Source organism: Ursus americanus, chromosome 8 (assembly GCF_024610735.1).
Source record: "Ursus americanus isolate L20-20 chromosome 8, mUrsAme1.1.p, whole genome shotgun sequence".
NCBI lineage: Eukaryota > Metazoa > Chordata > Mammalia > Carnivora > Ursidae > Ursus > Ursus americanus.
Genome location: NC_142134.1, coordinates 4573994 through 4600243, shown reverse-complemented (window position 1 = coordinate 4600243; position 26250 = coordinate 4573994). Strand labels below are relative to the sequence as shown.

Here is a 26250-nt window from a genome sequence, read left to right as displayed (position 1 = left end):
TGCCCGTGCCCCGGGGCCAGGCTGGTGAGTGTCAGTGGGAGGAGTAACAAGTTTCACTTCCTCGCTGGCTGGAGACTCACAGACACAGCAGGCTTCTCTCAGAGGAGCAGACAGTGAGGAGCGGGAGGACCCATCTCTCTCTCTGCCTCTTCCCGTAGCACCTGGCAGGGGCGCAGTGGCCGTGAGGAGCGCGAATGGGCAGAGCAGAATCTCTAGAAGGGAAGATGAGCGCCCAGGATCCTTCAGATCTGTGGAGCAGGTCAGATGGAGAAGCTGAGCTGCTCCAGGACTTGGGGTAAGAAAGCAGGTCCTCTTTGCACAGTACTGCTTGGGGGCGCGTTGACTCCCAACTCCCACCCAAATGCTGGCTTCGGGTGATTTTCCTTAGCGCCCTGCCACCTCGGGCTTCTCTGCTTTCCACTACCTCCTTCGTGCCTGCTGTGGGCGTCTTGCTGCTCGGGACCAATTGCATTTGAAAAGCATATAGTGTTTTCCCAGGTGTGAAAACACGTAAGTGGAGAAAATGGGACGAAAATCAAATGTTGGGCATTCTTTGAGACTAGGGGCAGAATGGAGATGTGTGAGTTGATGTTGCTGGGTTTCCTTGATATGGATCTGGTTTATGAATAAAAGCGCTGCTCTAAAGTGTGGGTCTCTAAGCCACTGACAGTAGAAGGGCTGCCTTGCCAGTAAGATGAACAGAAAGCCCAGCCTACTGCATGGGAGAGGGACTTTTTCAAAAGAGAAAGAATGAGGAAGTGTCTGCACTGTCCCATCTGGGTTTCTCTCTCCTGACACTGCGTTTGCGAGCTCCTGTATGTACACTCGTCTGTAGGCACAACTTTGAGCCTTTCAAATACAAGTCAGGAAGAGGCTGGAATTTCTGCCTCAAGCGGGTTATAAGTTTAGGTAGGTAGAGTCATTGTAGTCCTGCCTTGAAGAAGGGACCAGGTGAGGCAACCCATCAGGGTATTTAATAAAAGAAGCAAGGATTACACAAGAGAGGTGCAGGGGGTTTCCTAGAGAAACTGGACCTTTACTCGGAAGTGCCAGAACTATCCTAACGGGGCTGGGTTTGACACCTGTGCTTCACAAGAAGCAAGACCAGTGCCTCTTCATAAACAGCACTATCTCCACAGCAACCCAGTGACAGAGAAGTTGTTAGCTCCATCTTAGAAAGGAAGAAAATGGCACCAAAGGGGTTGAAAAACTTGCCTACGTCACACATCCACAAATGGCAAAGCTGGGATTTCAACCTGCAAAAGCCTACGTTCTTCACCAGAGAAACACTGAAACAGGGATGAAATCTCTGCGTTAAGATGGCAGAGACTGTATCTTTTTGTGTGATATTATTGTAAAAGTTCTCAATAAAGTCCCATCTTCAGATTTTAAGACAGAGTTCTCAGACTTGAATTCTACCTTCACAAGATATATCAGAGATAACAGCTAGAATTTTCTATAAAGTCAACTCCCCTTACTGGGAATCCAGAGTTCTAGGATACCACTGTTCTTCTAGGTTGAATCTCCGAAGAGAAAGGGTAAGATGCCCCTGAGCATTGAGACAAAGAAGGTATTCAGTTCTGGTTCTTTAATTAAACCATCCTGAGCCCACATTCTATGCTTGAGTGACGTTGTCACCTCCTTGGATGACAAGGATGGGCTAGATGATGTCTCTTCTTTCCACCATTGCCCCAAACAGGAAGCGACTGTGGGTAAAACCCACAAGGAAAACAGAATTGTGCCTTCCCTCTGTGGTCAAAGAATGGACGTTCAGTATAGCCCAGAAACACCCCAAACAGGTGCATTTACGCCCAGACTTCTGTATTTTAGAAGACCTGGAAATGTATTGAACATTTGAGGATGGTTTCCATAACAACAGACAAGCTACAATTATCTGGGAAAACTGCTCTACGGTGTCAGTTCTCAACCTTAGCTGTCACTAGTGTCACACAGAGAGTTTTTAAAAATTCCCGTCCAGGCCACTTGCCAGACAAATGACATTAGTATCTTGGGAGTGAGCGTTTTCTTCTTACACTCCCCAAGTGATTCCAGAAAGAGACCAAGGTTGGGAGTCACTGAATAGAGTAAATATCCATCAGAAGTGCTGAAAAAAATGTGGCTTTATTTTTCATTTATTGGGTATGTCCCTGAATCTTAAAGCCATTAATAAATGTTGACATTTTGTTTGTTGGTTTGGAAGTAGTTTGCTTAACAGTTCTATTGAGGTGTACTTTACAGATAAAAGTCACTCCTTTCAATTGTACAAATCCACGATTTTTAGTGACTTTATTTATTTATTTTTAAAGATTTTATTTATTTATGTGACAGAGAGACAGCCAACGAGAGAGGGAACACAAGCAGGGGGAGTGGGAGAGGAAGAAGCAGGCTCATAGCGGAGGAGCCCGATGTGGGACTCGATCCCGGAACGCCGGGATCACGCCCTGAGCCGAAGGCAGACGCTTTAAGGACTGCGCTACCCAGGCGCCCCTTTAGTGACTTTAAAGAGTGGTTCAAACCCATAAATCAATTTTAGAATATTTTCATCCCCCCCAATAAGAACCTTCAGGAGCATGTTTTTTTTTTTAATACAATGTTTTAAAAATATAATAATTTTTTTTTAATATAATGGGGTGCCAATAAACCGTTTGGACGAGGGACGATTTCTAGGGTCTGCCTATTTCCCTGGTATAAATACTCCTACCATGGGCAATTTCAAGCTGTCAACGACTTAACAACCTACCTGTAAAATTCCTGAAAATTTAATAATGGACTTGAACAAGTACTTGCCCCTTCAGGACATCGCTGATATACCTTTTGCAGGTGATAATTAATATCTGAGAAAACTTGAAAGTGACCGGTTGGCCCTGACAGAATTCTGAATATAAATGAAACTTTTTCTTTGGAAATTTAAGTCAGTGATTAGGTATGATCTATACTAAAACTTCAGCTTAATTCCATTTTTAAAAAGAGCCCTAAAAACAAAATGATTTCATGTAATTGCTAAATAATAGGTGGCAGGTTTTAGTGACTTAATTTTTAAATTATTTTAAATCTATTACTTGAGTTGTTAGGTAGATTCTTACGTTTGTATTTTGGGTAGATATAAACAGATAACGTGATGTTTAGAGAGATATTATACAGCCTTGCCCTTTGGTCCCTATTTTAATTCAGGCTCTGCACAATGTAAGTTTTGAAAATTAAACCCTGAGCACCAGCAAATCAATCCATCACTTGCCTTTCCAGGACACACGTGGCTTACTCAGAGCATTGGTTTATTCCTTTCTGAAGTACCGAAATCGAGCAACTCAGATGCATTTCTGAGTCTCGTTTATAGAGCATCGATCTAAAAACACGTATTCTCTGGGGCGCCCGGGTGGCTCAGGTCCTGATCCCAGGGTCCTGGGATTGAACCCCGCCTTGGGCTCCCTGCTCAGCGGGGAGTCTGCCTCTCTCTCTCCCATTGCCCCTCCCCATACTCATGCTTTCTCAAATAAATAAATAAAATCTTTTTTAAAAATTAAAAAAAAATAAAAACATTTATTTTCTTTAATCCTAAATGTATTAATGTGTCCAAAGCAAAGGAGAAATAAAATCGTCCGCGATCATTGCTCAGCCTTGCTCACACTTTGGCGGGATGGGACTGGGGAGGAGATGGACGGTGGGGAGGAAGGGAGGGGCACAGGGTGCAGAGAGTGGTCAGTGATAAGGAAGAGGTGGGCTGGGAACCGCCAGGCTGTTTGTTGCTTTCAAAATGAGGCGATGGGGAAATGAAACAAGTAGTGAATGCTAGATAGGTCACCTAAATAAATAACTAGTTCTAAAACTGCTAGTTAGTCAATAATTTAAAGTGCCAGACATTCTTCGACTATAACAAAGGTTCCTACAGGACAATGTAATAAATAAATAAATAAGTCTCTAATTTCTCTACCCCCATACATGTAAGAGAAGGTTAGACCAGATCGGGGTCAACAAGCTTTTTTTTTTTGGTAAAAAAACAGATAATAAATTTTCCAGGCTTTGCAGGCTCTATGTTTTTGTCCACAAGTACTCATATCTGCCCCTGACATGCAAAAACAGCCATAGATAACACGGAAACAAGTGACCGTGACAGTGTTCAAACACACGGTTATTTGTGGACACTGAAATTTGAATTTCATATTATTTTCATGAGTCACAAAATATTCTTCTATTTTCTTTTCCCCAACCATTTAAAAATGTAAAACCATTCTTGTCTCTTAATCTATACAGAAACTTGTACCCTGGCAGGAAATACAGAAACTTGTACCCCGGCAGGATCTGGCCCTCAGGTGTTGGTTTGCTGACTCAGGGAACAGATGATAATAACCAAAATGAGTCGTCATTGTGAGGCACACATTTTGCATACACTAGCGCCGGTCTTCAGAAGGTCCTGGCATTCAGCTTCATGTACCAGGAGACTCACTAGCAGAAAAATCCGGTTGCTGGAGGTGCCAGAGAATCGGTTGTGATATTGACTATCCTTTATGCCAATGCCATGCCGGTTACGCCCATTGTGTCCCTTAGCTTTCCCAATAATCCTTTCAATGTAGGATGATTATACCTATTTCATAGAGGCAGAGAGTGAGGTCAGATAAGTTCGGTGAACCATGCAGGTCACAGACGTCATAGGGGTGCAGCTGAGGGACAGGCCCGGGAGCCTACCCCAAAGCTGATGCTCGTTGCACTGATCGAAGAAGCTATATGTTCTAATAATGGCAACGAGTCATTATTGGATGTCACTATGTGCCAGGCACTATTTTAAGCCCTTTGCATGTATGATTTATTAAATTCACACACTGTATCATGTCCATTTATAAATGAGGAAAGTGAAGGACAGAGTTTCATCACAAGTCCAAGGTCACATGCTCAAAAACCTTTAAATCCAGGAGTTTTGCTCTGGGGCCCGCATGCCTGCCCGCTAATGCAGCTTGCTAATTGTCCTCACACTTGTCTCTTCTTCCTGCACTAGCACTACCTGTTAGTACTAGTATGAACTGAGAGACAAAAAGAAGTCCTGTGACGGCTACAACCAAAAAATGTTATTACTAAAAGACATTATTCTTTCATGTGCCTCACATAATAAGCACACTCATGCACACAGAGCCAGGCCAATCGCCTAATTAATCAAAAATTGATTGAATTTTGTGTAGATTCCATTTTTCAGAGCTAGACAAACAGAACAGGCTAAGAAAAGTGTGGTAAGGTCAAAGTTTTGCTTTTGTTTTTTGTTTTTGTAGAGAGAAAGAGTGAGCAGGTGGGGAGGGGCAGAGGGAAAGGGAGGGGGAGAATCCTAAGCAGGCTCCATGCCCAGCACGGAGCCCGATGAGGGGCTTGATCTCACAACCCTGAGATCACCAACCGAGATGAAATCAGGAGTCAGAGGCTCAAGCGACTGAGCCACCCAGGTGCCCCTCAAGTCAAAGTTTTAAAGGAATCTGTTCACAGAGCTGTGATACCAAGTAGAGCACTAAAGCCTGCTCCTCCTCTGTGCCCAACTCTACAATCTTGGATTCTAAATACGGAAGGTGATTCTCCTGTGGCCGTACCAGAGTATGTCACCGGTATACGGTTCAATCTCTCCTTGACTCAAACGAACTTCCTCTTCAGTTGTTGTGTTTTCTGTTCCTCTATGGGTGATGGTGACTTCCTTCTACTTACATATGGAAATCTGTCCACAAAGGTTCTCCACATCGAGTGGGGCCCCCTTGTTTCATTCATTCACTCTTCCATCCATTCATAGATCCAGCCGTTGAATGATGACAAGGCAGTGTGGGGTCACTGAAATGAAGAAATGGCTGTCCGCTCAAAGAGTTTACAGTACAGAGGACAGAGACGCACTATCTAACCACACACGTGTAGTTGGGGTGCAGGGGAGAGGGGCTGAGGGCCGTGAGCATGTGTAGGTCAAGTGCACAGCACCTGGCAAGAAGGAAGGACATCCCTGGTTGTGGACAGTATGGTTTTGGAACCGATAGGTGTTTGTCAGTTGACGTCAGAAAAGATGACATTTGCTAAAGAGAAAATGGCATGAGAAAAGGGGTAAAAGTGGCAAATCAGGGGGGTATTCAGAAAACTAAAGAAGCCCACATGACTCAGAGCCTCTCATCCCAGGGACCCAGCAGTTAAGGAGAGCGCTCATTCAGTTGACTCTGGGCTCTACTTCTCCGAGTCCCCGCCAGCAGCCTCATTGTCGGAGAAATGTCCACCTGCCTTTCCTGTTCTAGTTTCTAGTGTCAGAGCCATAGCCTTAGCCTTTAAGGAAAAAAAAAAAGCCTGCAATTTCTTGTTCTTCCCAACTCCACTAGAGGATAAATTCCTATTCTGAGCCCACACGCTTCTGGCTCCAACTCCTGATACGGACCCGTCTAACACCAGCACAGTCCACCTGGCGGACTCTTAACCGTGTTGCTCCCGTCACCTCCAGAATCTCTGTGGTCATATGTTCTCCCTGCCCACCTGCCCACTAGAGCCTGCCCCCATCAGTTTTCCGACCTTTTTGTTTAAAAATATTGATAACTTTAGGGATGCCTGAGTGGCTCAGTTGGTTAAGCATCGGACTCTTGATTTCGGCTCAGGTCATGATCTCAGGGTCGTGGGATTGAGTTCCACGTCTTCCACACTCGGCGAGGAATCTGCTTGTCCCTTTCCCTCTGCCCTCCCCACCCAGCTCTCAAATGAAGAAATAAAATCTTTTAAAAAATATTTATAACGTTAAAAAGCATAAGAGCAGTAAGTTAATTTGTTTTGATAATAGTACGGTTAGGTAAGAAAATGTCACTGTTTAGAGACACATCCTGAACTACTCAGAGTGTCATGATTTCCATAATTAACTTTTAAAATGTTCCTCCAAAAATATATAAGAATATATGGCAAAATTTTGAAAATTATTCTACCTAAAATATGGGTATTATTTAAATATGCGTATTATTTTTTTCTATTATTTATGCTATTTTTCTACTTTCTGAAGTTATTCACAATAAACAGTTAAAAAATAATCATATATATTAAATATTGAAAATTTGGGAAATAAAAGCACCCAAGAAGTCAGCCATGTACAACCACCCAGAATGATACATTGTTCAACTTGTCTCCAGTCTTTCAAAAATATTTTTCTGTAAATACACACACACACACACACACACACACACACACACACACACACACAGATTGAATTGTGGCCATACTACATATATATTTTTTTCTCTTGCTTTCTGGTAGGATATTTTTCCATCATCTACTTTTTAGTCTATGTCAAAACATGTTCTGGGTCTGGCATTTCCCCAGAACGAGTGCGGAGTCAAGCTGGATTCCACTCGGGATGAGCCTCCCGAGAAAGCCTCTGGTGCGGGTCTCTGCCCAGCCATTCCAGGCCTCTGCAAGTTCTTACCCATGAGATAGTTTGAGCCCCAACCCTGGGGATCAATAATGCTCTTGTAGTCTCGCGACCATTCCTGCCCCGGGGTGGCTGACCTGGGGACCGGACGGAAGGACTTGTGCTAGAATGAGATGCAAGTTGCCCCTCTACCCCCAGGCCATGGCGTGGCCCCTCTGCTCTCCCAAGCCCTTGTCTTGCCTGGTGGGTCAATCCACTCACGAGTCAGGCTCTGCGGGTCTCTACGTGTCTGTGTCCTTCTCTCTCTTCGGATTCTCTGCCTCTGTCTCCTGAATACCGTGCACCCCTCTGTTTCGTGTGCCCTAAGCCACCCCCGTGTGCTTCTGCTATCTGCGTGAGCCCCTGTGCCTTGGTCTGGCATTGAGTTTTGCAGCTATGTCTCTGTCTCTCTGGACATGGCTCTTCCCTTTTGTGTCTCCGACTCTTTGTGCCAGTCTTCGTCTCTGAATATCTGAGTCTCTGCCTCTGTCTCTGTGTTTCCATCTCTCAGGATCGCTTGCCTCATTCCTCGGACTCCTTTGAGAACAGGTTCGCCCTGATCGCCAGCTCCCACAGAATTCTCTGCTTCCTTTCCGCCCTGTTTTCCTTTAGCTGAGCCTTGACTCCCACCCAAAAAAACCAACAAACGCTGGGGCCCACCTTCAGGTCCTTGTCTGACCAGCTAGCCAGAACCCCGCCTCTGTCATCACTCAGGTATGTCTCCTGATGCCTGGGGCAGCTGGCCTCGCCGTGGAGCCCTGCTATTAGTGCATGTAAATGTGGGCATTCAGATGGCAATATGAAAAGCCACAGACCAGCGGGGCTCATGACAGAAACCTCCTTATTGGAAGGACTGTGGTGAGCTGATCTTCGGCCTAACCTCAGCATCACACTTACGCCTCTCTTAGGCCTCATTCAAATGTTCAAAATTTTTGCACGCCCTGTTTGGTTCTCCCCACTTGGACAGGGTTCATTGCTATGATCAATGGAAAAATAAGCTCACATGTGTGAATAGGGGACTGCATGTATTTATATGCACAACACTGTCTTATCCTAGATATTGTCGTGACCTTAGTACAATATTAATTGTGGCACTGATAGTTCTTGAGCTGACAAGGCTTTTCCTTATCCTGAACCCATGATTTTTGATGGCATAGAGGCCCAAGAGCTTTATTTTTCACAAAAAAGTCATCGTATCCAGCACCAACCATATGACCAAATGTACGTGAAGGAAATCAGCAGCCGAGCAATCCTGCAGAAAACTCCAGGGCTAAGCACAGAGTGACCCAAGTTACGGTTGCTTGGTGTAGAATTGCCCAATAGTTTCATCTTATGTTCTATCACCATTGTGTTCGGAAGGGTTCTGAGGCCAAGGATAGCCTTAGCGAGAAAGAAAACAGATCGATCAGTGGTATTATCCATGGCCTTTATAAAGGGGAGTGGCATCATCTGGTATTCAGTTGCCGTCTTTAGTCTAGAGGTCACAGAGAATGTGTCCATGTCATTCAAAAGTGAGAATAATTTTGAAAATGAAGAAAAAAAGAGAAAATTCTCTAGAGTGTTTTTATTGGCTCTTCAACTCCAAGGACTTTCAGCTGCTGTCACACAATCAGGAGTCTGTTCTTGCTTTAGATTGAAATATATGTTTTCTTTGTAACTCTGGTGGGACCGAACGTAGGTTCTGTGTCACTTCTCTTTGCCAGGAAGGGGAAGAATAAGTCATGAAATATATGAATAATCTGTAGATGTGGGTTAGTAAGACATTTTCTCACCAAGAGATATATAATCTAACTGGGTGTGTGGCTCATGTTTTAACATGTACGATCACTTCCTGTGCCACTTGCTCTTCCAGTGTTCTCTGGCGTTACTCCGCTATATAAAGCCTCTGTTCCAACTAGGCATTCTGTTTCCTATATATGCCATGCATGTGTTAACCACAGTGCCTTTGCTTATGCCATCTCTCCCATCAAAATGACCTTTCTCTCGCTTAATGGAACCTGTATTGATTCTTGAAGCTCCCATTCATGATCGTCCTCCTCCACAAAGCTTTCCCTGATATGCCAGCCCGTGTGAGCTCCCCCTCCTATACCATTTGCTGTCCGTATCACTAAGAGTGCAGCTATTTGGGAGACTTCTGACCATGTTAGCCTGCGAACCCTTCTCTTTCGTCCCCGTTGGAACTTTAAAGCCACTAAGCACTTTCTTTGCCGTCTGTGTACTCTCCTGTCGACGAGACACACGGTGAACTCAAACCATCGAAGTTACTGAAACAAATCAGAGTTTTTAGGACCAAGAGTCTTTGACCTCTGTGCTTCTCTAAACTGCATTATCAATCATATGGGCCTCTAAATAAGTACAGATTATAACTTAACAGGTGTAGGGGCCAGAGAATGTACATTTCTAACAAAATTGCCAGGCACTGAGTAGCAAGGCTTTGCACTGTTTTTCAAACACCAGGTACAACCCATTAGTGTCCCTAAAGTCAGTTTAGTGGATCACAATCAATGTTTGTCAAAAATCAGTGGAGAAAAGAAAATAGTAAATAGTAAGTATCCTATGGAAAAGTAGTGTCATTTCCTGTAATACTCTGGGGTGGGTGGGTGTGGGTGTGGGTGTGTGTGTGTGTGTGTGTGGAGAGAGAGAGAGAGAGAAATCCATTTTATACTGTGGACTGATTCAAAAAGTTTGAAAGCCTCTCCTTTAAAGGATAAAGCAAAATGAAATATCAACTTCCATCAGTGAATTAAGTTAAGACAATAAAATTCAGTGAGGTAAAAACTAGGAAGACTCCAAAATGCCGGGGCAATCTCCGAGAAGGTTCTAGCACAAAGGAGCACTGCCCTGGAGTGGGAGAAGGCGCTGACTTGAGGACTAGCCTGCTGGATCCAGCTGGTCGGCCTTTCTCTGTGGTTGAGCTCGCTTCCTGTACCTAACTGAGAGGCAACGATGAAAATTCTTTAGTGGGTGGGTGTTTCCTAATTTGTTACTATATCGTGGAAGGGATAATACCACTGTTTCCTTCAAGGTCAACTGCTGGTTTTGGTAATCTCATAAACCCAGTGCAAATATTCTTTTGAAGCTTGATGAGTCTCTGCTCTGTTACCTCCATTAGCCTTGAGACATATTTATAGCAATGTGTGGGCCCTGGGGAGGAAAAAATATAACGTCGCTTGAATGTATGTTATAAATAGTAGTTTCTTGCTCTTTTTTACTTCTTCAGAAAAAATGAGACCAAAAGAATTTTTTTTTAATTTTTTGTTTCAGACTATTCCAAACTATCCCCATACCTAGCACAATGCCTGGCATATCTTATCTAGCATAAGATACAAGATTTGCTATTTATAATATGTTTTATATTTAGCAAATCTTTTATCTTACTCTCTTCTGCAAAAGTTAAAGAATTATAAAAATAGTTTGTTAAAGGGCGCCTGGGTGGATCAGTGGGTTAAGCGTCTGCCTTCAGCTTGGGTCACGGTCCCAGGGTCCTGGGATCAAGCCCCGGGTGGGCTCCCTGCTCAGCGGGGAGTCTGCTTCTCCCTCTCCCTCTGACACTCCTCTTGCTTGTGCTCTCTCTGTCTCTGTCTCTCTCAAATAAATAAATAAAATCTAAAACAAAAAAGTTTGTGAAAGAAGACAGTGTTCCAGTATATGAAAACAAACGGGCTTTCTTACCATATCATTGTTATTAGTCACCTTGACTGCTGAGAAAACTAAGGTTGCTGTGTGTGGGGTCACAGAGCTAACAAGCAGGAAGTTGGAGCAAACAGTCGAGCTAAGGAAATGACCAGAGACAAAGGCATGGTCTCTCCTCCACAGAACTCCCTCTCCCTGCTCCATGCTCCATAGATGTTTGTGACTGAAGTTCGCTGCTTATTCGCATTTCTTTTCAGGTGGCGTTTCCCAGTTGTCGAAAGGTTTCTTACTGTACTTAATTCTAAAAACATCAGCCTCCTAATGCAGTGGGGGGCGACGTGACAGAACAGCAGAGGAAAATGACTTACTTGGAGTTTGAATCAACAAACAGTAGGCGCAGGGTGAATCAGCAGCGTGATGCAATTGTCAAGAAACGACTGCAATCTTGGGCTGCCTTGCTAACGTAGCCGCTGGAGTAAGGGAAGGTCCTTCGAGGCTTAGTTTCCACATCAGATCTTACCTTCAAGATAGATTTTTAAAATTTGGAAGGTTTTCAGAGAAGATAAAGTCCCTGGGTGATAAAGGGACTGAAAGCCTCTCATAAAAAGAGAAGTTGAAGGTGGTGGAAAGAGACAAATACGATTTAAATGCTTTAACTAGTTGTTTAAGTATCATGTATAGAACTCCAAGGAGCGGCTCTGGGGCCATCTGTGGAAAGCTAGGCGGCAAGAAACAGCAGTTCAATATAGGCCAGAGTTTTCTGGCCGTCACCATGACAGTATGGAAAGAGCGGGCCTATGAAATAGTGAGATTCCCCCCCCCACCCCACATCATTATCAATATGTAGCAAAGATTGGATACAAGTCTTGTTAGAGTTGAGGCTTTATTCATCCACTGCACAAAATAATTTTTTAAAAGAATTATAAACCAACCTGATGGGGGTTTACACATGGATTTTATTTACTAAGCTAAACATTTTCTTAAAGATCTATTTATTTATTTGAGAGAGAGAGAGAGAGAATGCATGTGCATGCGTGAGTCAGGGGTGGGGGGCAGAGGGAGAGAGAGAATCTTAAGCAGACTCCCCACTGAATGCAGAGCCCAGCGTGGGGCTCGATCTCACCACCCTGAGATCATGACCTGAGCTGAAAACAAGAGGCAGGCACTTAACCAACTGAGCCACCCAGGCACCCCAAAGCTAAACATTTTTAAGTGTTTAATTTTTTAGAGCTTAGAAGCATATATGATTTTTATAGTCACCAGAAATATGTTTACTGTGAAGCCAGTGAGGCCTCAGCTTCAGGGCCCCTCCCTGGTACAGACCCTGGCCATATAGTTAATACGTGTCATCCATTCAAAGAGTATTTAAAATTAGTTCTTATACATGAAAATGTAAAATGCCCTGGAATCTTAGAGCTCATATTTCAGAGAAATTTGATAGAGGTCCCAGAATTTGCCAACAATTTAAAAAAATTCATTATCAATAAACTTGAAAATAATTTTTCTATGCTGTCAATACTTTTTAAAAATATTCTAGATGTGGGGCAGCTAAGTGGCTCAGTCAGTTAAGCAGCTGCCTTTAGCTCGCGTCATGATCTCAGGGTCCTGGGATCGAGTCCCACCTCAGGCACCCTGCTCAGTGGGGAGTCTGCTTCTCTCTCTGCTCTCCCCCTGCTTGTGCTCTCTCATTCACGCTCTCTCTCTCAAATAAATGAATAAAGTCTTTTAAAAAATATTCCAAATGAAAGACTAAATTATTGTTCTAGTCTCTCTAAAAAATCTGTATTTTAAAATTGTTATCATATGAAGAAATAAAGATAATCCGACCAAAAATGCAGAGGGAAAAAAGTATAAGAGTATGTGAGACAGTTAATGAAAATAAGTTATTTTTCTGGGTTTTGGGATGTTTGTGATATTTGTCAGCTTTTTAAATGTATAGTGTTTTGTGATTTCTCATTTTAAATCATTACTTTACTTATTTTTTTGTAATTGTGTATTAATTTTCTTAAAGATAACTCCAAATTTTACAAGCTTCAAGCTCTCTAAAATCTGACTCTCCCCCCTAAAAATCAGAATAACAAAAAAAATTGTTTCCAACAGTTGCAGTGATAGGAACTTAGCGGAACCGTTCTGTGCAATTAGGACTTTATGTAAGGAGCTGTCAGAGGTGCATATTAAGCCATAAAATTCCCTGTAGCCGTCAGCCAAGGACCTGTCAATATTCAGCGCCCTGTGTAAGTCGGCCAGCCTCCCAGCTCCATCTCCCTGTACCTGATGGCTGCCCACTGGCGCTCATCCCAAGCTACTCACACCGCCGCCTGGTGCTCAGACGCACTTACCATTCTCTTGTTTCGAGGCCTGCGCTCCTGTTATTCCCTCCCCATGGAATAGCTCCCTGAACAACTGTCACTCCAAATCTCACCAGGTTTTAAATGGAGAAGTCTCTCTGTCTCTCTGTCTCTCTCTCCCTCCCCTTCTCTCTCCCTCCCGCTTCATCCAAGTGCTAGGTCAGTTCCAGGGTTCAATAAACAGTAGTTGAATAAATGAAAGAATAAAACAAATTATTAACAGGGCTCTCTCTGGAGGCTGGATTCAAGAAGACCTTGACTGCTTTCATTTTTTCAAATTTTAGTTTCCCAATTGATAGATGAATCTATTTTATTATTTTTTTTATATTAGATCAAGCCAAATTAGGAAAATCTGATAGAGCTGAAGTCTCCCTGAACAACACCCTTAATCTTGGTTCCTTCCAGGATTTGAGTTTGGTGTGTATTTTTTTCAGACTTCTATTTTACGCTTTTACGTATCTTTATACGTAAACGTGTATGTGTTGTATTGTTTGGGTGGGGGGAAGATTTTTAAAAAATAAGTGGTGTTGGACGTCTGGGTGGCTCAGTCGGTTAAGCCTCTGCCTTTGGCTCAGGTCATGGTCCCAGGGTCCTGGGATCGAGTCCCCCATCGGGCTTCTTGCTCAGTGGGGACCTTGCTTCTCCCTCTCCCTCTGCCTGCTGCTCCCCCTGCTTGTGCTCTCTCTCTGTCAAACAAATAAATAAAATCTAAAAAAAAAAAAAAGGGGGGGGTGTCATGCCGTACCTGCCACTAGTTCCTCTAACTTAATAACATGTTTCGGGATCCACCGACCTTGACGTGTGCACGTACACACACTTCCTCCCCGATGCTTGGGGGGGTGCACTTGGCTTCTGAGCAGGATGGTTTTCAGTTGTTCAGGACTGCGTCATTCTTTGTTGGGAGTTAAGCATTCTGGGCACCCCCCCACCCCCACCTACCCACACAAAGTGCTGGTAGCACCTGACCCCTTGTCCTCATCACTTGGCGACGAAATGCTCTCAACGCCTTTTCACCTTCAGTTAACTTCTTACACAGTCCTCCTCGATGAGCTCTCAACTTTAGTTATCATTTCTCTGCTGGTGGATTTTTAGGATGGCTCCAAATTTTTCCTCTCACCAACAAGTCTGCAGTAAACACCTTGCTCCTATGTCCTTCTGCTTCTGTGTGAGTGTTGCACGAGGCCGACTCTAGAACAGGAGTCGCTGGTCCCTCGCCCACGTTCAGCCCACATGTGCTAGATTCCCCTTCAACTTCTGCCCTTCCCAACAGGGGACGGTAAGACCCGTGGCCCTGTGTTCTTCAGTACCTCACACCGTCTAATTCTTCAAGTTTGGCCACTCTGGCGAGTAAAGAAAATATCACATTGTTGTCTTAATTTGCATTTCTCTGATTAGTATTAGACTATTTGAACTATTTCCTCTTTTGTGAAAGACTTTCACTTTCTCTTCTGTATGTGTAATATCTTAATTTTCACTACATATGATTTATAATGAGAAAAAATGATACATACTTTATCAAATAACTTACATATCCTTCAAGGCCGGCTCAGATAGTGGTTCTTTCAAACAACGGTCTTGATCTTTCTTCCTGGAACCATTCCTTTGGACGCCATTTGCAAAGCACTTGTCTTACCCTCCTGACTAAATTAATGGAGACTAGACGGGGGCTTTTCCATTTTTGTTCCCTTTGACCTGCCTAGTATAATGCCTTACGTAATGTCTGGCACAGATTTGAAACTTAATAAATAAAGATTGGAATGATAAAAGGTAGAGAAGGTTGATTATGAGAAAACCATCAACTTTAGTCTACTAAAGCCCTTAGCTTTTTGTAGACACGGTGTTGAACGATCCCTACCGGAAGTGGATAGAGTCCTATAAAGGACACGTAATGTTATTTGGCTCAAGAGTCACTTCCCCGGAAGATCTGTTCATCAAAATTTCTAGGAAAAGAATACTTAACTAAAAGAGGAAGGTCAGATGTTTGTGGAAATCTCTTTGGGGACTGAGGGTCCCATTGCCCCAGAGACATCATGACACCTAGGAGGCTGCCTGGCAGTGTCTGTCTTAGGTTAGCCCAGGCCCAGGCCTCCATAAAGGTGGCAATAGTGAGGCAACCAAGCTGCGACCCAGAAATTAACCCGTGCTCAGATGTTCCACATTCGAGCTCAGTGTGATTCTCCCTGCTTTATACTCAAGTGTTTCTCGTGTGTTTATGATACATAGGTATTATTTAAGGATGACCATAAAAAAATTCTTAGTAAAAACTGCCATCAAGCTGTAATTATCAGAAGAATTCTGTAAATGTTTTAAATGACGTCAGATCTCACTGAAAAGAATCCAAAAAAATGTCCAAATCCTTTATGCTTTAGAATTTCGTTAATCAAGCTTTATCACTTCAAGTAAGTGATCCATTGGCCCAAACTGCATCTTATGCCCAAGTGTTCATCCAAAAATTAATTATTGGCGTAACGTATTCGAGGACTTGTGACCTTGTAGACATTTCACCTATCAAAAAGAATTAGAATTTTGGCTGTAACCAAACCTGATGTTTTTTAAGGCTTCACCTTTAATTCTTCCAATTATCCTTTTTTTATTAAGGTATAACTGACATACAACACTGTATTAGTTTCAGGTTCCAATTGTCCTTTGAAAGCAGTTTGTAATGAGAAGACTTGAACTTTTCTGAATCCGTTCAATGAAAGGGGCTGCTTTGCGTGTTAACCACTTAGCGGGTGTTCTTGTCAAATGTGTCTCCTTGCCATTGCTTCCAGCCAGCAAATACTTTTCTAATACAGGATGGGAACATCTGTGCCCCACAGAGGAAATATGCTAAAGAAACATGTATTGGGAAATGCAGATTTAGAAAACAGATAGCTTGGAGACCTATGTAGAAACTTCCTTCCACGGATGGTCTCATGTGTACTGTTTATTATCAGGCCAAAGTTTCATGCCAGAGGGATGTCCCAGTAGAGGCCAGGGTGGTTCATGACAGCAGGAGCCCTCGCCCTCAGAGTAGGGCTCTTCCTGGAAAAAAAATTTTTTTAAAGATTTTACTTAATTTGAGAGAGAAAGAGCACAAATGGGGGGGGGGGGGGTAGGCGACAGAGGCAGAGGGAGAAGCAGGCTCCCTGCTGAACAGGGAGCCCGAGGCAAGGTTCCATCCCAGGACGCTGGGATCATGACCTGAGCCGAAGGCAGATGTCCAACCGACTGAGCCACCAAGGCGTCCTCTTCCTTGAAGTTCTTGCTCACTACCCATACCTCTCCGATAGCTCTCCCATCACTGACCTAATTGACTCCTCTTGTGTAGTTGCCTGGGTCCCCTTCCTTTCTGCTGCCCTGAGCTGGGGGTCCCTTGCGGCAGCAACTGTCCCCAGTCCCTAGCTCCCTATTATCCAAGATAAATTCAGGGTAATAAAAAATTATATTCGAGCCACAAGAAAATCACACCACAGAGGATGTATCACAAGTTATGGCTTTGTGGGTCTCTATGGTCTCACGAAACGACTACCTTGTCCTGAGTTCTGCTGTTTGCGAAGCCTGATTCGGCCATTTCACGTGTGCTCATGTGAGCAGTACTTCGACTGGCCCATGGGATATGGCTAGTGTGAATCCTGTTTTGGAAGTGAGAAAGCCGAGGCTCAGACTGGTTATGTAACTTGCCCAAGGTCACACAGCCGGTAGAGGTGTCTATCACCTGGACAGGACTCAGGTAAACCAACTCCAGGGGCCACAATCCCAGCCCACCACACTGGACTGCCTCTAGCGAGTCATTAAAACAAACAACCCTGTAAGATCTGTAATCAGGGGAAAGGAGCTAGGTGCAGAACAGTGTGCCTAAAATGCTCTTATTTCCACAGAATTAGAAGGTGGGGGACGTACTAGAATGCCTTTAGATGCATAGATGTCTCTGAGGAGGAAACACGGGAAAGTGGATGACATTGGTGTCCTCTGGGGGAGAAAACAAGGAGACTGGGGATTCAGGGTGAGAACAAGACTTTGTTTTTACTGCGTCTTCTTTTGAATTCTTTGGGGCTTTTTTTCTTCTACTACCATGGATCTATGTTACCTTTTCTTAAACAAACTTCTTTTTAAACATATAGATCGATTTGAATCTCCTTGGGACTTCTCTGGCTCTTCAGATGTTTGTCAGTTTGAAACACTGTCTGATGGGGTTTCCACGACAGTATAAAACATCCGAATTCCTTGTGTTCGGCTTCATTTCACTCGCAACAAGGGACTCCAGTACAGTGGCTCGGTGCTTTGCAAAACGTAGACCCACACCTTGTGAAAGAGAGAGCAAAACAAAGAGGGAAAACTGGCCAAACCTTATTCTTACGGTTATTTTTGACTCAGCCTTTGGAAAAAAAAAATTGTTTACACAGTAACGTTGTATGTCTGTTCGCTAGGGCTGCCTTGACAGCGGCACAAAACGGGTGGTTTAAACAGCAGAAACGTATTGCCTCAAAGTTCTGGAGGATAGAAAGCCAGAAATCCAGGTGTCAGTTGTGTTGCTTCCTTCCAAGGGTCGTAAGGGAGGGTCTGTTGCAGCCCTTCCTTCTTGACTCCTAGACGGCCGGCTTCACGTTCCCAGGCATCTCCCTGTGGGCGAGTCTGTCTCCAAATATGCCCTTTTTGTAAGAAGACACCAGTCATATTGGGTTCGGGTCCACCTTTAATGACCTCATTATAACTTGCTAAAGACAAGACCCTATCTCCAAATAAGATCGCATGCTGAAGTACTGGGAACCAGGACTTCAACCTAGGAATTTTCAGGACACAATTCAACCCACGACACTGCTATTTGCCCATTCTCTCTACTCTCCCTTCCGCCTGGCCCAGAGCGCTCCTTGTCCTGATGTTTGGGCTCAGAGTTTGGTCTCTGGGCCACCTATGGTGGAGAATATTGCTGAGGTCGTCTTTGAGACGAAAGCCCAGGGAAGGAAGAGTCACTTGCGGTGAGTCCGGAGTGAAAGTGTGGTTCCCTTCCTCCTAGGTGGTATCACGGCAACCTCACACGCCACGCGGCCGAGGCGCTTCTCCTCTCCAACGGATGTGACGGAAGCTACCTTCTGAGGGACAGCAATGAAAGGACTGGGCTCTACTCTCTCTCCGTGAGGTAGGATGCTTACGAGCTCTATGAATTCAACACCATCCCATCTATCCTGCACGGGCATTGACTTTATCATCACACTCAGATTGCCAGATAACAGCATTCTCACGTTGCCCGAAAAAAACTGTCTTGACTCCTGGTAGACCTGCAGCTCTAAGGATTCCAAGCTCTGGATGGCAGACTGTAAGAAACATTCTTCCTCCTTCCCTCGGCTGGGAAGAAAAGGCGAGAGCTGAAGGACACTTTATGAATTGCTTAATGTCTCGCTTGCCTGATGGAGAAACTGAAGCCCAAAGTGCTAAAGTGTCTTTGCACCCCATAAATCAGAATCCAAATCCCTGAAACCTGGCCCAGTGCCCTTTTGACATTCCTTGCTTCCCCTGGAAAATCAGAATGATTTGTGAGTGTGCAATGTTCATGATCACAAACTCAAGCAGGCAGTAGGCAAATTTTAATTTTTTTTCCATAAATGGACTGAACTTTCTCCAAGCTCCACTTCCTCTGAATGTTAATGAAATTAATCCAGTCCCTGCGCAGCCCAAACCCGTGATGGTCCAGTCCTTGCAGGGTCTCTCTCCTCCCCTGCTTCCTCCTAGCCGGCCTCCTGATCGGGGAAGCTGACCTCCGCAGGTGAAAATCAGGGGGAGGCGATGGTTCTCCGTCAGCATCTGTCACCTTGGCCTCTGCGGGCATGTAGCAGGTCTTTCTGGGTTTATGGGACATTGCGCTCTGCTTAGACGAGGGATGTGAGGACCCCATGAAATCGCCCTCAGACACCCACTCATTAATCTCAAACCATTGCTGTTTTGCCACTGTTCTGATGGCACCTCCATATTCCCCTAAAAAGAGTAGTGCACCCCTCATGTGGATCTGGCACCAGGAAGTTTTCTCTGTTCTGTTCTGCCCCATGGGGTCTAGGCCTCCTTGTCACTAACTCAGTAGCAACATCTACACTCCTTTCTCTCTGAATCCTCTTTTTCATCCAGCTTAGAGACCGTTTTTTGTTCTGTTTTGTTTTCTTAAGTCTCCTCTCCCTCCAAGAAGGGGAAAAACTGGCTTCACAAGTATTTCCCTAAATAATTGATAGTGGGCTTCTATGAGCTCAAAAGCCAAGAATTAATTTTTTTTAAATCCTCTCTTTGTGCTTCTGGACTTCTGTATTTTCTGTGCCACAAAGCAAATAACCCCAAACTTAGTGGCTTTAAACAACTACATTGATTATCTCCCAGTTTCTGTGCGTCAGAAGCCCAGGCCGGTTCTCCAATTTCTGTGCTCAGGCTCCTACCAGGCCAAAAGTAAGGTGCTGACTGAGGCTGTGGTTCTCTGGGACTCAGCGTCCTCGTCCTTCATTCTCTTCTTTTTTGCTTCATTCCTTTTCATTCATTTCCTTGCTGCTGTAAGACTGAGCTCCCCGTTTTCCATCTAGCTATTGGCCAGAGATCAGGGTCAGCTTCTGGAATCCACCCACAGTTCCCTGCCAAGTGGCCCAAGTGAACTGGCAGGCAGTTCACAGCATGGATGTTTGCTTCCTTCTAGACCAGCCAGAGCGTGTCTCTCTGATCTCTTCTCCTGTGACCAGCCAGAAAGAACTCTTTGCTTTTTCCAAGACTCTCATGTGATTAAGTCGGACTCACCCGGACAATCTCCCTATTGTCACGTCAGCTAACACGGGGCCTTAATTATCTGCAAAATCCCTTCATAGCAGCATCTGTACTAGCATTTTATTGAATAAATGGGAAAAGTTGTTCGTAGTCCAGGGACTGAGGTCCGGAGTCATGATAGATGGCTGCCTGCCACACCTTCCACTCCTGGGAGCAGAGGTCTAGAGGCTTACTCTAAGGGCAGTGGGAGAAATCAGTGGAAGGGTGAGGGGGTTAAATAAGAGGGTCATAGAGAAAACACACACACACACACACACACACACACACACAGTCATTAACATTTTTCATGTTACTCTGCCATATTTTGCTTAAAATTTTTCTAAATAACATTTTGGGAAAAGTATTACTCAGACACGAAATTCTGCTTGGGTGGACGCAGGAATGGTGCTTTCTCTGATGGATAGCAGAGGTGAAAATGTCATCAAGTGGCTAGGCTACAACTCCTTTAATACGTAGATCTCCCCCAGTCACAAACCAACCTGCGGAAGTATTGGATCAAAGAATGTTAACCTCCCACCCATAGATGTCTCATCTGAACAGTTAGATCAGAAGCTCTACAATTAGGTGGCGGATATCGATCGCATCTGTATAAAAATGTAAAATACAGCTTGTGAATTTCCAAGACAAGCACTTGGAAATACTTTTAGAAAAAAAATAAAAACCCACCAGCAGAGGTGACAGGAACCACAGCCCAGCTCAGAAGCATGGCTTAGTTCACTCATTCATGTGTTCAGTCCGTCAACAACAAGCACTTGAGAGCATCCGCTCTATGCCGACCACACTGGTGAGTCTTGTAGAAGATTCGGACTTTCCCCTGAGTAAGTACAGCCTCCCCGGGGGCGGGGGATGCTGCACAGGTGGCTGTCTGCAAGGCAGCATGCAGTAACCCGCGGGAGAGAACGCCAGCTCCGTGCTTGGAGGGTTGAGGAGAGCAAAGCGAGTAACTCAAGATGGAAGTATCTCCAGTCATTGACAGAGCAGGCGGTGTTTGAACTGACGCTTGATCCAAACAGAGGGGATGGTGTTGCAGGTGAAGGGAACTGGAAGAGCTGAGGGGCAACGGCAGAAACTTCTAGGAGAATCGTAGGTCCACTTGGATTAGAGCAGCAGTTCTCAGGGGCCCCAGACCAGCAGCAGCACCTGAGAACATGTTAGGGATGCAAATTCCTGGGCCTTGGAAGTACTGATTCAGGAATTCAGGGGGTAGGGCCTAGAAACCGGGGATTCAACAAGCCCTCCAGGTGATTCTGATTTCTGATGCATGCTAAAGTTTGGGCAGGCCATTCACAGAGAGAAGACGGAGGAGAGGGGCGCCTGGGTGGTGCAGTCTAAGCGGCTGCCTTCGGCTCAGGGCGTGATCCCGGCGTTCTGGGATCGAGCCCCACATCAGGCTCCTCTGCTGGGAGCCTGCTTCCTCCTCTCCCACTCCCCCTGCTTGTGTTCCCTCTCTCGCTGACTGTCTCTCTCTGTCAAATAAAGAAATAAAATCTTTAAAAAAAAAAAAAAGACGGAGGAGAGGAATAGTGGAAGTCAAATAATACATACTTATGTGTATGTATATAAATAATATATATATAATTTATTTATAATAACTATATATACTTACAATTTATAATTTATTTAATGCTCTGCCTCATTCCAAAAATGAGGTGGAAGATGACGTTGTAGGAAATTGGGTATTTTATTCAGCAGGCAGTGGAACCAGCTTGGCAAGAAAAGGGCTGGGCTCACACAACTAATTAAGGGGCAGAAGCCGAATTCAGACCGACTCCCAAACAAGTAAGAGAGAAGAGCCAAAAAGAGGAGGACTTGGGGAGGGTGCAACCTGCCATTTCTGTCATCCCTATTCTCTGCCGTCTTAAACACTGAAGGGGGTTACCGGTCAAGGACCCTCTCGGGAAGTCAGAGAATGCACAGGGAGAATCGCCTCTTGTCTTCCATTACAGTGAAAAATTGAGAAAAGCTCTGCCCAAAAACACAAGTGCTTTAAAAATGCCAGCGATTTCACTATTGTGTCGAAATCCTCAGTTTTTAGAAGAGTTTAATGGTGATGCTAGTACTTAGGTTATATTTCCCTTCTTCAAAAAAAGATATTCGTTTGTTAAATAACCTTAAGCATTTCTTTTTCCCTTTCAGAGCCAAAGACTCTGTCAAACACTTTCATGTTGAATATACCGGATATTCATTTAAATTTGGCTTTAATGAATTCTCGTCTTTGAAGGATTTTGTCAAGCATTTTGCAAACCAGCCTTTGATTGGAAGTGAGACAGGTAAGCAATGAACAGGTAGCTGGCTCCGGGTTTCAGGGTGGGGGGGGCAGGGCGGGTTTCATCAAGTAGCCGTCACTTCTGTTGAATTATGTGCATATGACACACAATTAGATATGTTTAGAAACAATTGTTTATCCAGTTACAGTGCCATATGCTACACTAATAAATTATATATGCATATATTAGAATTACCTTTAGGAGAAACGAAGAGGGTCGTTTTCTTGGACTATGTTATTTAATGGATTGATTAAAAGTACACAATTTTTAAAAAATAGTCTATTCTTTTTATAACAATATATATAATCAACAAAGAAAGAAGAAAGGCCAGAACGACTTTTTGATTCCTCATGATTGTAGGTATGGGCAGTTTGCATATCGGGGAGGCCCATAACAGATAATTTTGAGCATTTTTAGAAATAAAATTGATGCTTACATTTCCACAAAGATCACTGAATATTGAAAATATTGACTAGAAATTGCTCTCTTTAGCAAGGCCTTTACTTATTTCACCATAAAATTCTGTTTCTCTTGTCTTGGTTTTTGTAAGTTTTTACACTGGACTTAAATACGGATGGGAAATTTTGAATTTCCCTGTTTGAGTGGTTAAAGTCAAACCAGAATATTCAAGTTAAAAACAAACCAAACCACACGCTTCCTTGGTATTCGAATTATCTAACCTGTTTTCCTGCACCAGCTCAATAAAGTAAGCAGATCACCCCACATTGGCGATGCAGAATCACAGTTTGATGTGACCTAAGTGATGATAGCGCTCAGCTAAGCAAAAGCTGGGCGATTCCAGAACTTGTGCAGAAGAGGACCTCAGGGCGTCACAGCCACTGTTCCACCGTGAGCTTGTGCATACTCGTTCTCTCGGTAAACATGGCCAGCGGGCTCTTTGTTAACTTCACGGTGGTGGGGACAGATGCCACCACTGGCTTTTCCTTTCCTGCTGTTTCTGTGGCCTGCATAGGCCCTCACAGGAGTCCTACGGTATCAAGTGCAGACGACGGGCACAGTGGGGACCACAAAATAGTTGCCTTGCTTTATACGGACCGCACCAGGCCTCTAATAGAGTATTCCAAACTACGAAATTGAAGCTATAATTTTTTTGTCCGGTGGAAATTCTTCCAATCGGCCCTGAACGTTACTTGGCCATCCAACCAGCAGTGGTTCTCATAAACACACGGCAGGTGGGCACGTATTATTTATTTCCGTCGCTGCTTCGGCGTTAGCTTTTCAATTTCTCAAATCCTTTCTCTTCAGACTTACTTCCTACTGGTTTCCAACCCTACACTCAATGTTACTCACTTCTTGGACACTAGAAATTGAGAAGAGATTTTTGAAGCTACAGACTTTGTTTTATCTGCCTCTGTTGGTGTCCTTCTCCAGCACCCCCAGGTCCTGATACAGTGCCCGACGCTTCGGTGAATCAATGGATGAGTGGGTGGATAACTAAGAGTGGGAACTCTGTGTAGCCTCAAAGCCGTGCTAAGTGCTATCTCGCAGCCTTCTTTCGTCCTCCAACCAACATCAGCTTCCTTCTTTTAAACTCTCCGCCTAGACTCTATTTTTAACCCCTTGGATCATTCTCTGTGCTCCGTCCTGAACTTTCTCCAAGTTAGGGAAAAGGTGCACACTCTCCCTATCGAAATGTTTCCAAAAACTTTAAGACCAAAGTGAATGTAGTGATTTCTGGTGGACCCTTTCTGGCACAGGTCCAGTCTCCGGGCAAGAGGATCACCTAAGACTTCACCAAAGTAAAGTGTCCTTGACATTGAATTCAGGACAATGAAGTTTCCTGTCAATACATTAATCTAACTAAAGAAGGTTTACCATTAATCCATTAGGGTTTGTAAAAAAAAAAAACTGTATAATCCTGACTCCTGTGGTAGTTTTATCCAAAGCTAAAGTTCGCTGTATCATTAACATTAACCATAACTACCGCACGCACGGCAGTAAAACTCAGGAAACTAAGATTTTTATCCTCTCTGCTGCATCTTCTCTGTTCCATTATTATCCAACAGGGAATTTGCTATCATTTGAACCCCTGCTATAGGCTCTTGATGCTTATGGGTATGTACTTGACTTAGTACCTTCCAGCCCTTGAGTTAGATTCCATAACTGAAATAGTCCTCTTATCTGTCCCAGCCAGACGAAGGCAAAGCCACGGAGGCTGGGCACAAGGGGGACCCATGACAACTGACTGTTCTAGGTTTGCCTCTCTGGGAGTAACAGGCCTCAGGAAACAAGATAACGTGCCGAAGTCATGATGACTCTTAAGCCCAGCAGATTTTCAGAAGCCACAGTCAGCACTGGGACCTGTAAATAACAGTGAGTGGAAACCAGGATGCCACCTTCTAAAAACAGGTCTCCTCTTATTCATTTAAGTATTGGCTCCTGGTGTTGACCCTCAGTGATCAGGAAACCTCCAGGCTGATGATTTCTCGTTCACCATCAGACGAAGTGCAAATTCTTAAAGTTTTCATTCGATTAAAGATTACCACGGGGAGTATTTGCATGCACAAGAGATGAGGCCTGCCAGGGGTCTGACTTCCAGATCCTAGGAATGGAAAGGACTCAAACTGGGTATGTCAGCCCACTCCTTTTAGCCCAGACCCCCATCAGGCCAGCATGCACCTGCAGAGCCCAGAGAGTGAGTTTATTTAAGAGACACTTCCCCACACTTATCCATGGCTGCATTACCTCCTAGGGCAAAGGTGGGGGGGGTCCTCCAAAAAACCAATAGCCTTACACATAATATAGAGGGGAACCCAGGTTTCTCTTAGGCTCTGGGTCCTAAGATAATCTTTGTATTCAGGAGACGTAAAAGTGTTAACCTCAAGGGAAGAATACTATTTTAAGATATCCTTTTTCTTACTCTATTCCTATTCTCTACTCTTTAAACTCTGAGGATTTCTGTTCGTAATCAGAAGAGTGAAGATTTCCTAAGCAAGATCTAAGCCTCCTGACAGCCTCAATATTCTACTATTATAATTTCCCTGGCTATAATCTTCATTTAACCTTTCCAATCTCCATGAAAGTTTTTGTTCACTTTAAGTTCTCTTTATTGAAACCCATAAACACTCTTAAGATATTTCTGACTGTCAAATCCCAACCATTTCCCAAGTATATCATAGAGACACCTGACATGTTCTCTTCCTTTACTTTCCTCGGTGGCTCTTTTATCTTCTAACAAATTGCATAATTCACTTTTTAAAAAATCTTTGCAAAAAAATTAAAAATAAAAAAAAATCTTTGCACTAGTATGTAAATCCTATGAGAAGAGGAATTTTTGTCAGTTTCGTACCCTGATCCTGATTCCCAGTACATAAAGGAATAATGCTACTAATTAACCACAACATTTCGTCATTTCATGTTGATTTCCCATTCATCCCATTGCCCAAGCCTGGATTGCAACACACATGGCAACACCTCAACCAGTGAACTTCTGACAATTTTTACTGCCAAAGTCTATACAAAGCATCATTTGAAGTGATGCTTTGTGTTGTATGTATGGTCGGTAATGATTAAATTCAGAATTTGACTTTCATTTGTAATCATAGGCTGCTATGAAAAACCTCCTTCATATGTGCACATGGCTTCTAAATTAAACTCAAATAGACTTGGGAATTTGAAACTTTTTTATTAGCATGGATATGTTTGGTCCATTATCAATTTTTACTGTACCCTCTTATAATTAGCTAAGTTTCATATATATAATCTTGAAAATTTAGACAGCATTTATTTTATTTTATTTTATTTTATTTTATTTTATTTTATTTTATTTTATTTTATTTTATTTTATTTTCGAGAGAGAGCTCATGCACAAAGGAGC

General features: G+C 43.7%; 1 protein-coding gene across 1 annotated transcript in view; it reads left to right on the top strand.

Moving 5' to 3' along the window:
• The first annotated feature begins 39 nt into the window (after nucleotides 1-39).
• Nucleotides 40-26250, top strand: part of DAPP1 (dual adaptor of phosphotyrosine and 3-phosphoinositides 1) — a 46146-nt gene continuing 19935 nt past the window's right edge. The window contains exons 1-3 of the mRNA XM_045792419.2: nucleotides 40-295; nucleotides 18368-18490; nucleotides 22282-22415. Coding sequence (XP_045648375.1) covers nucleotides 195-295; nucleotides 18368-18490; nucleotides 22282-22415 — 358 coding nt within the window. The 5' untranslated portion in view covers nucleotides 40-194. The remainder of the gene's footprint in view (nucleotides 296-18367; nucleotides 18491-22281; nucleotides 22416-26250) is intronic.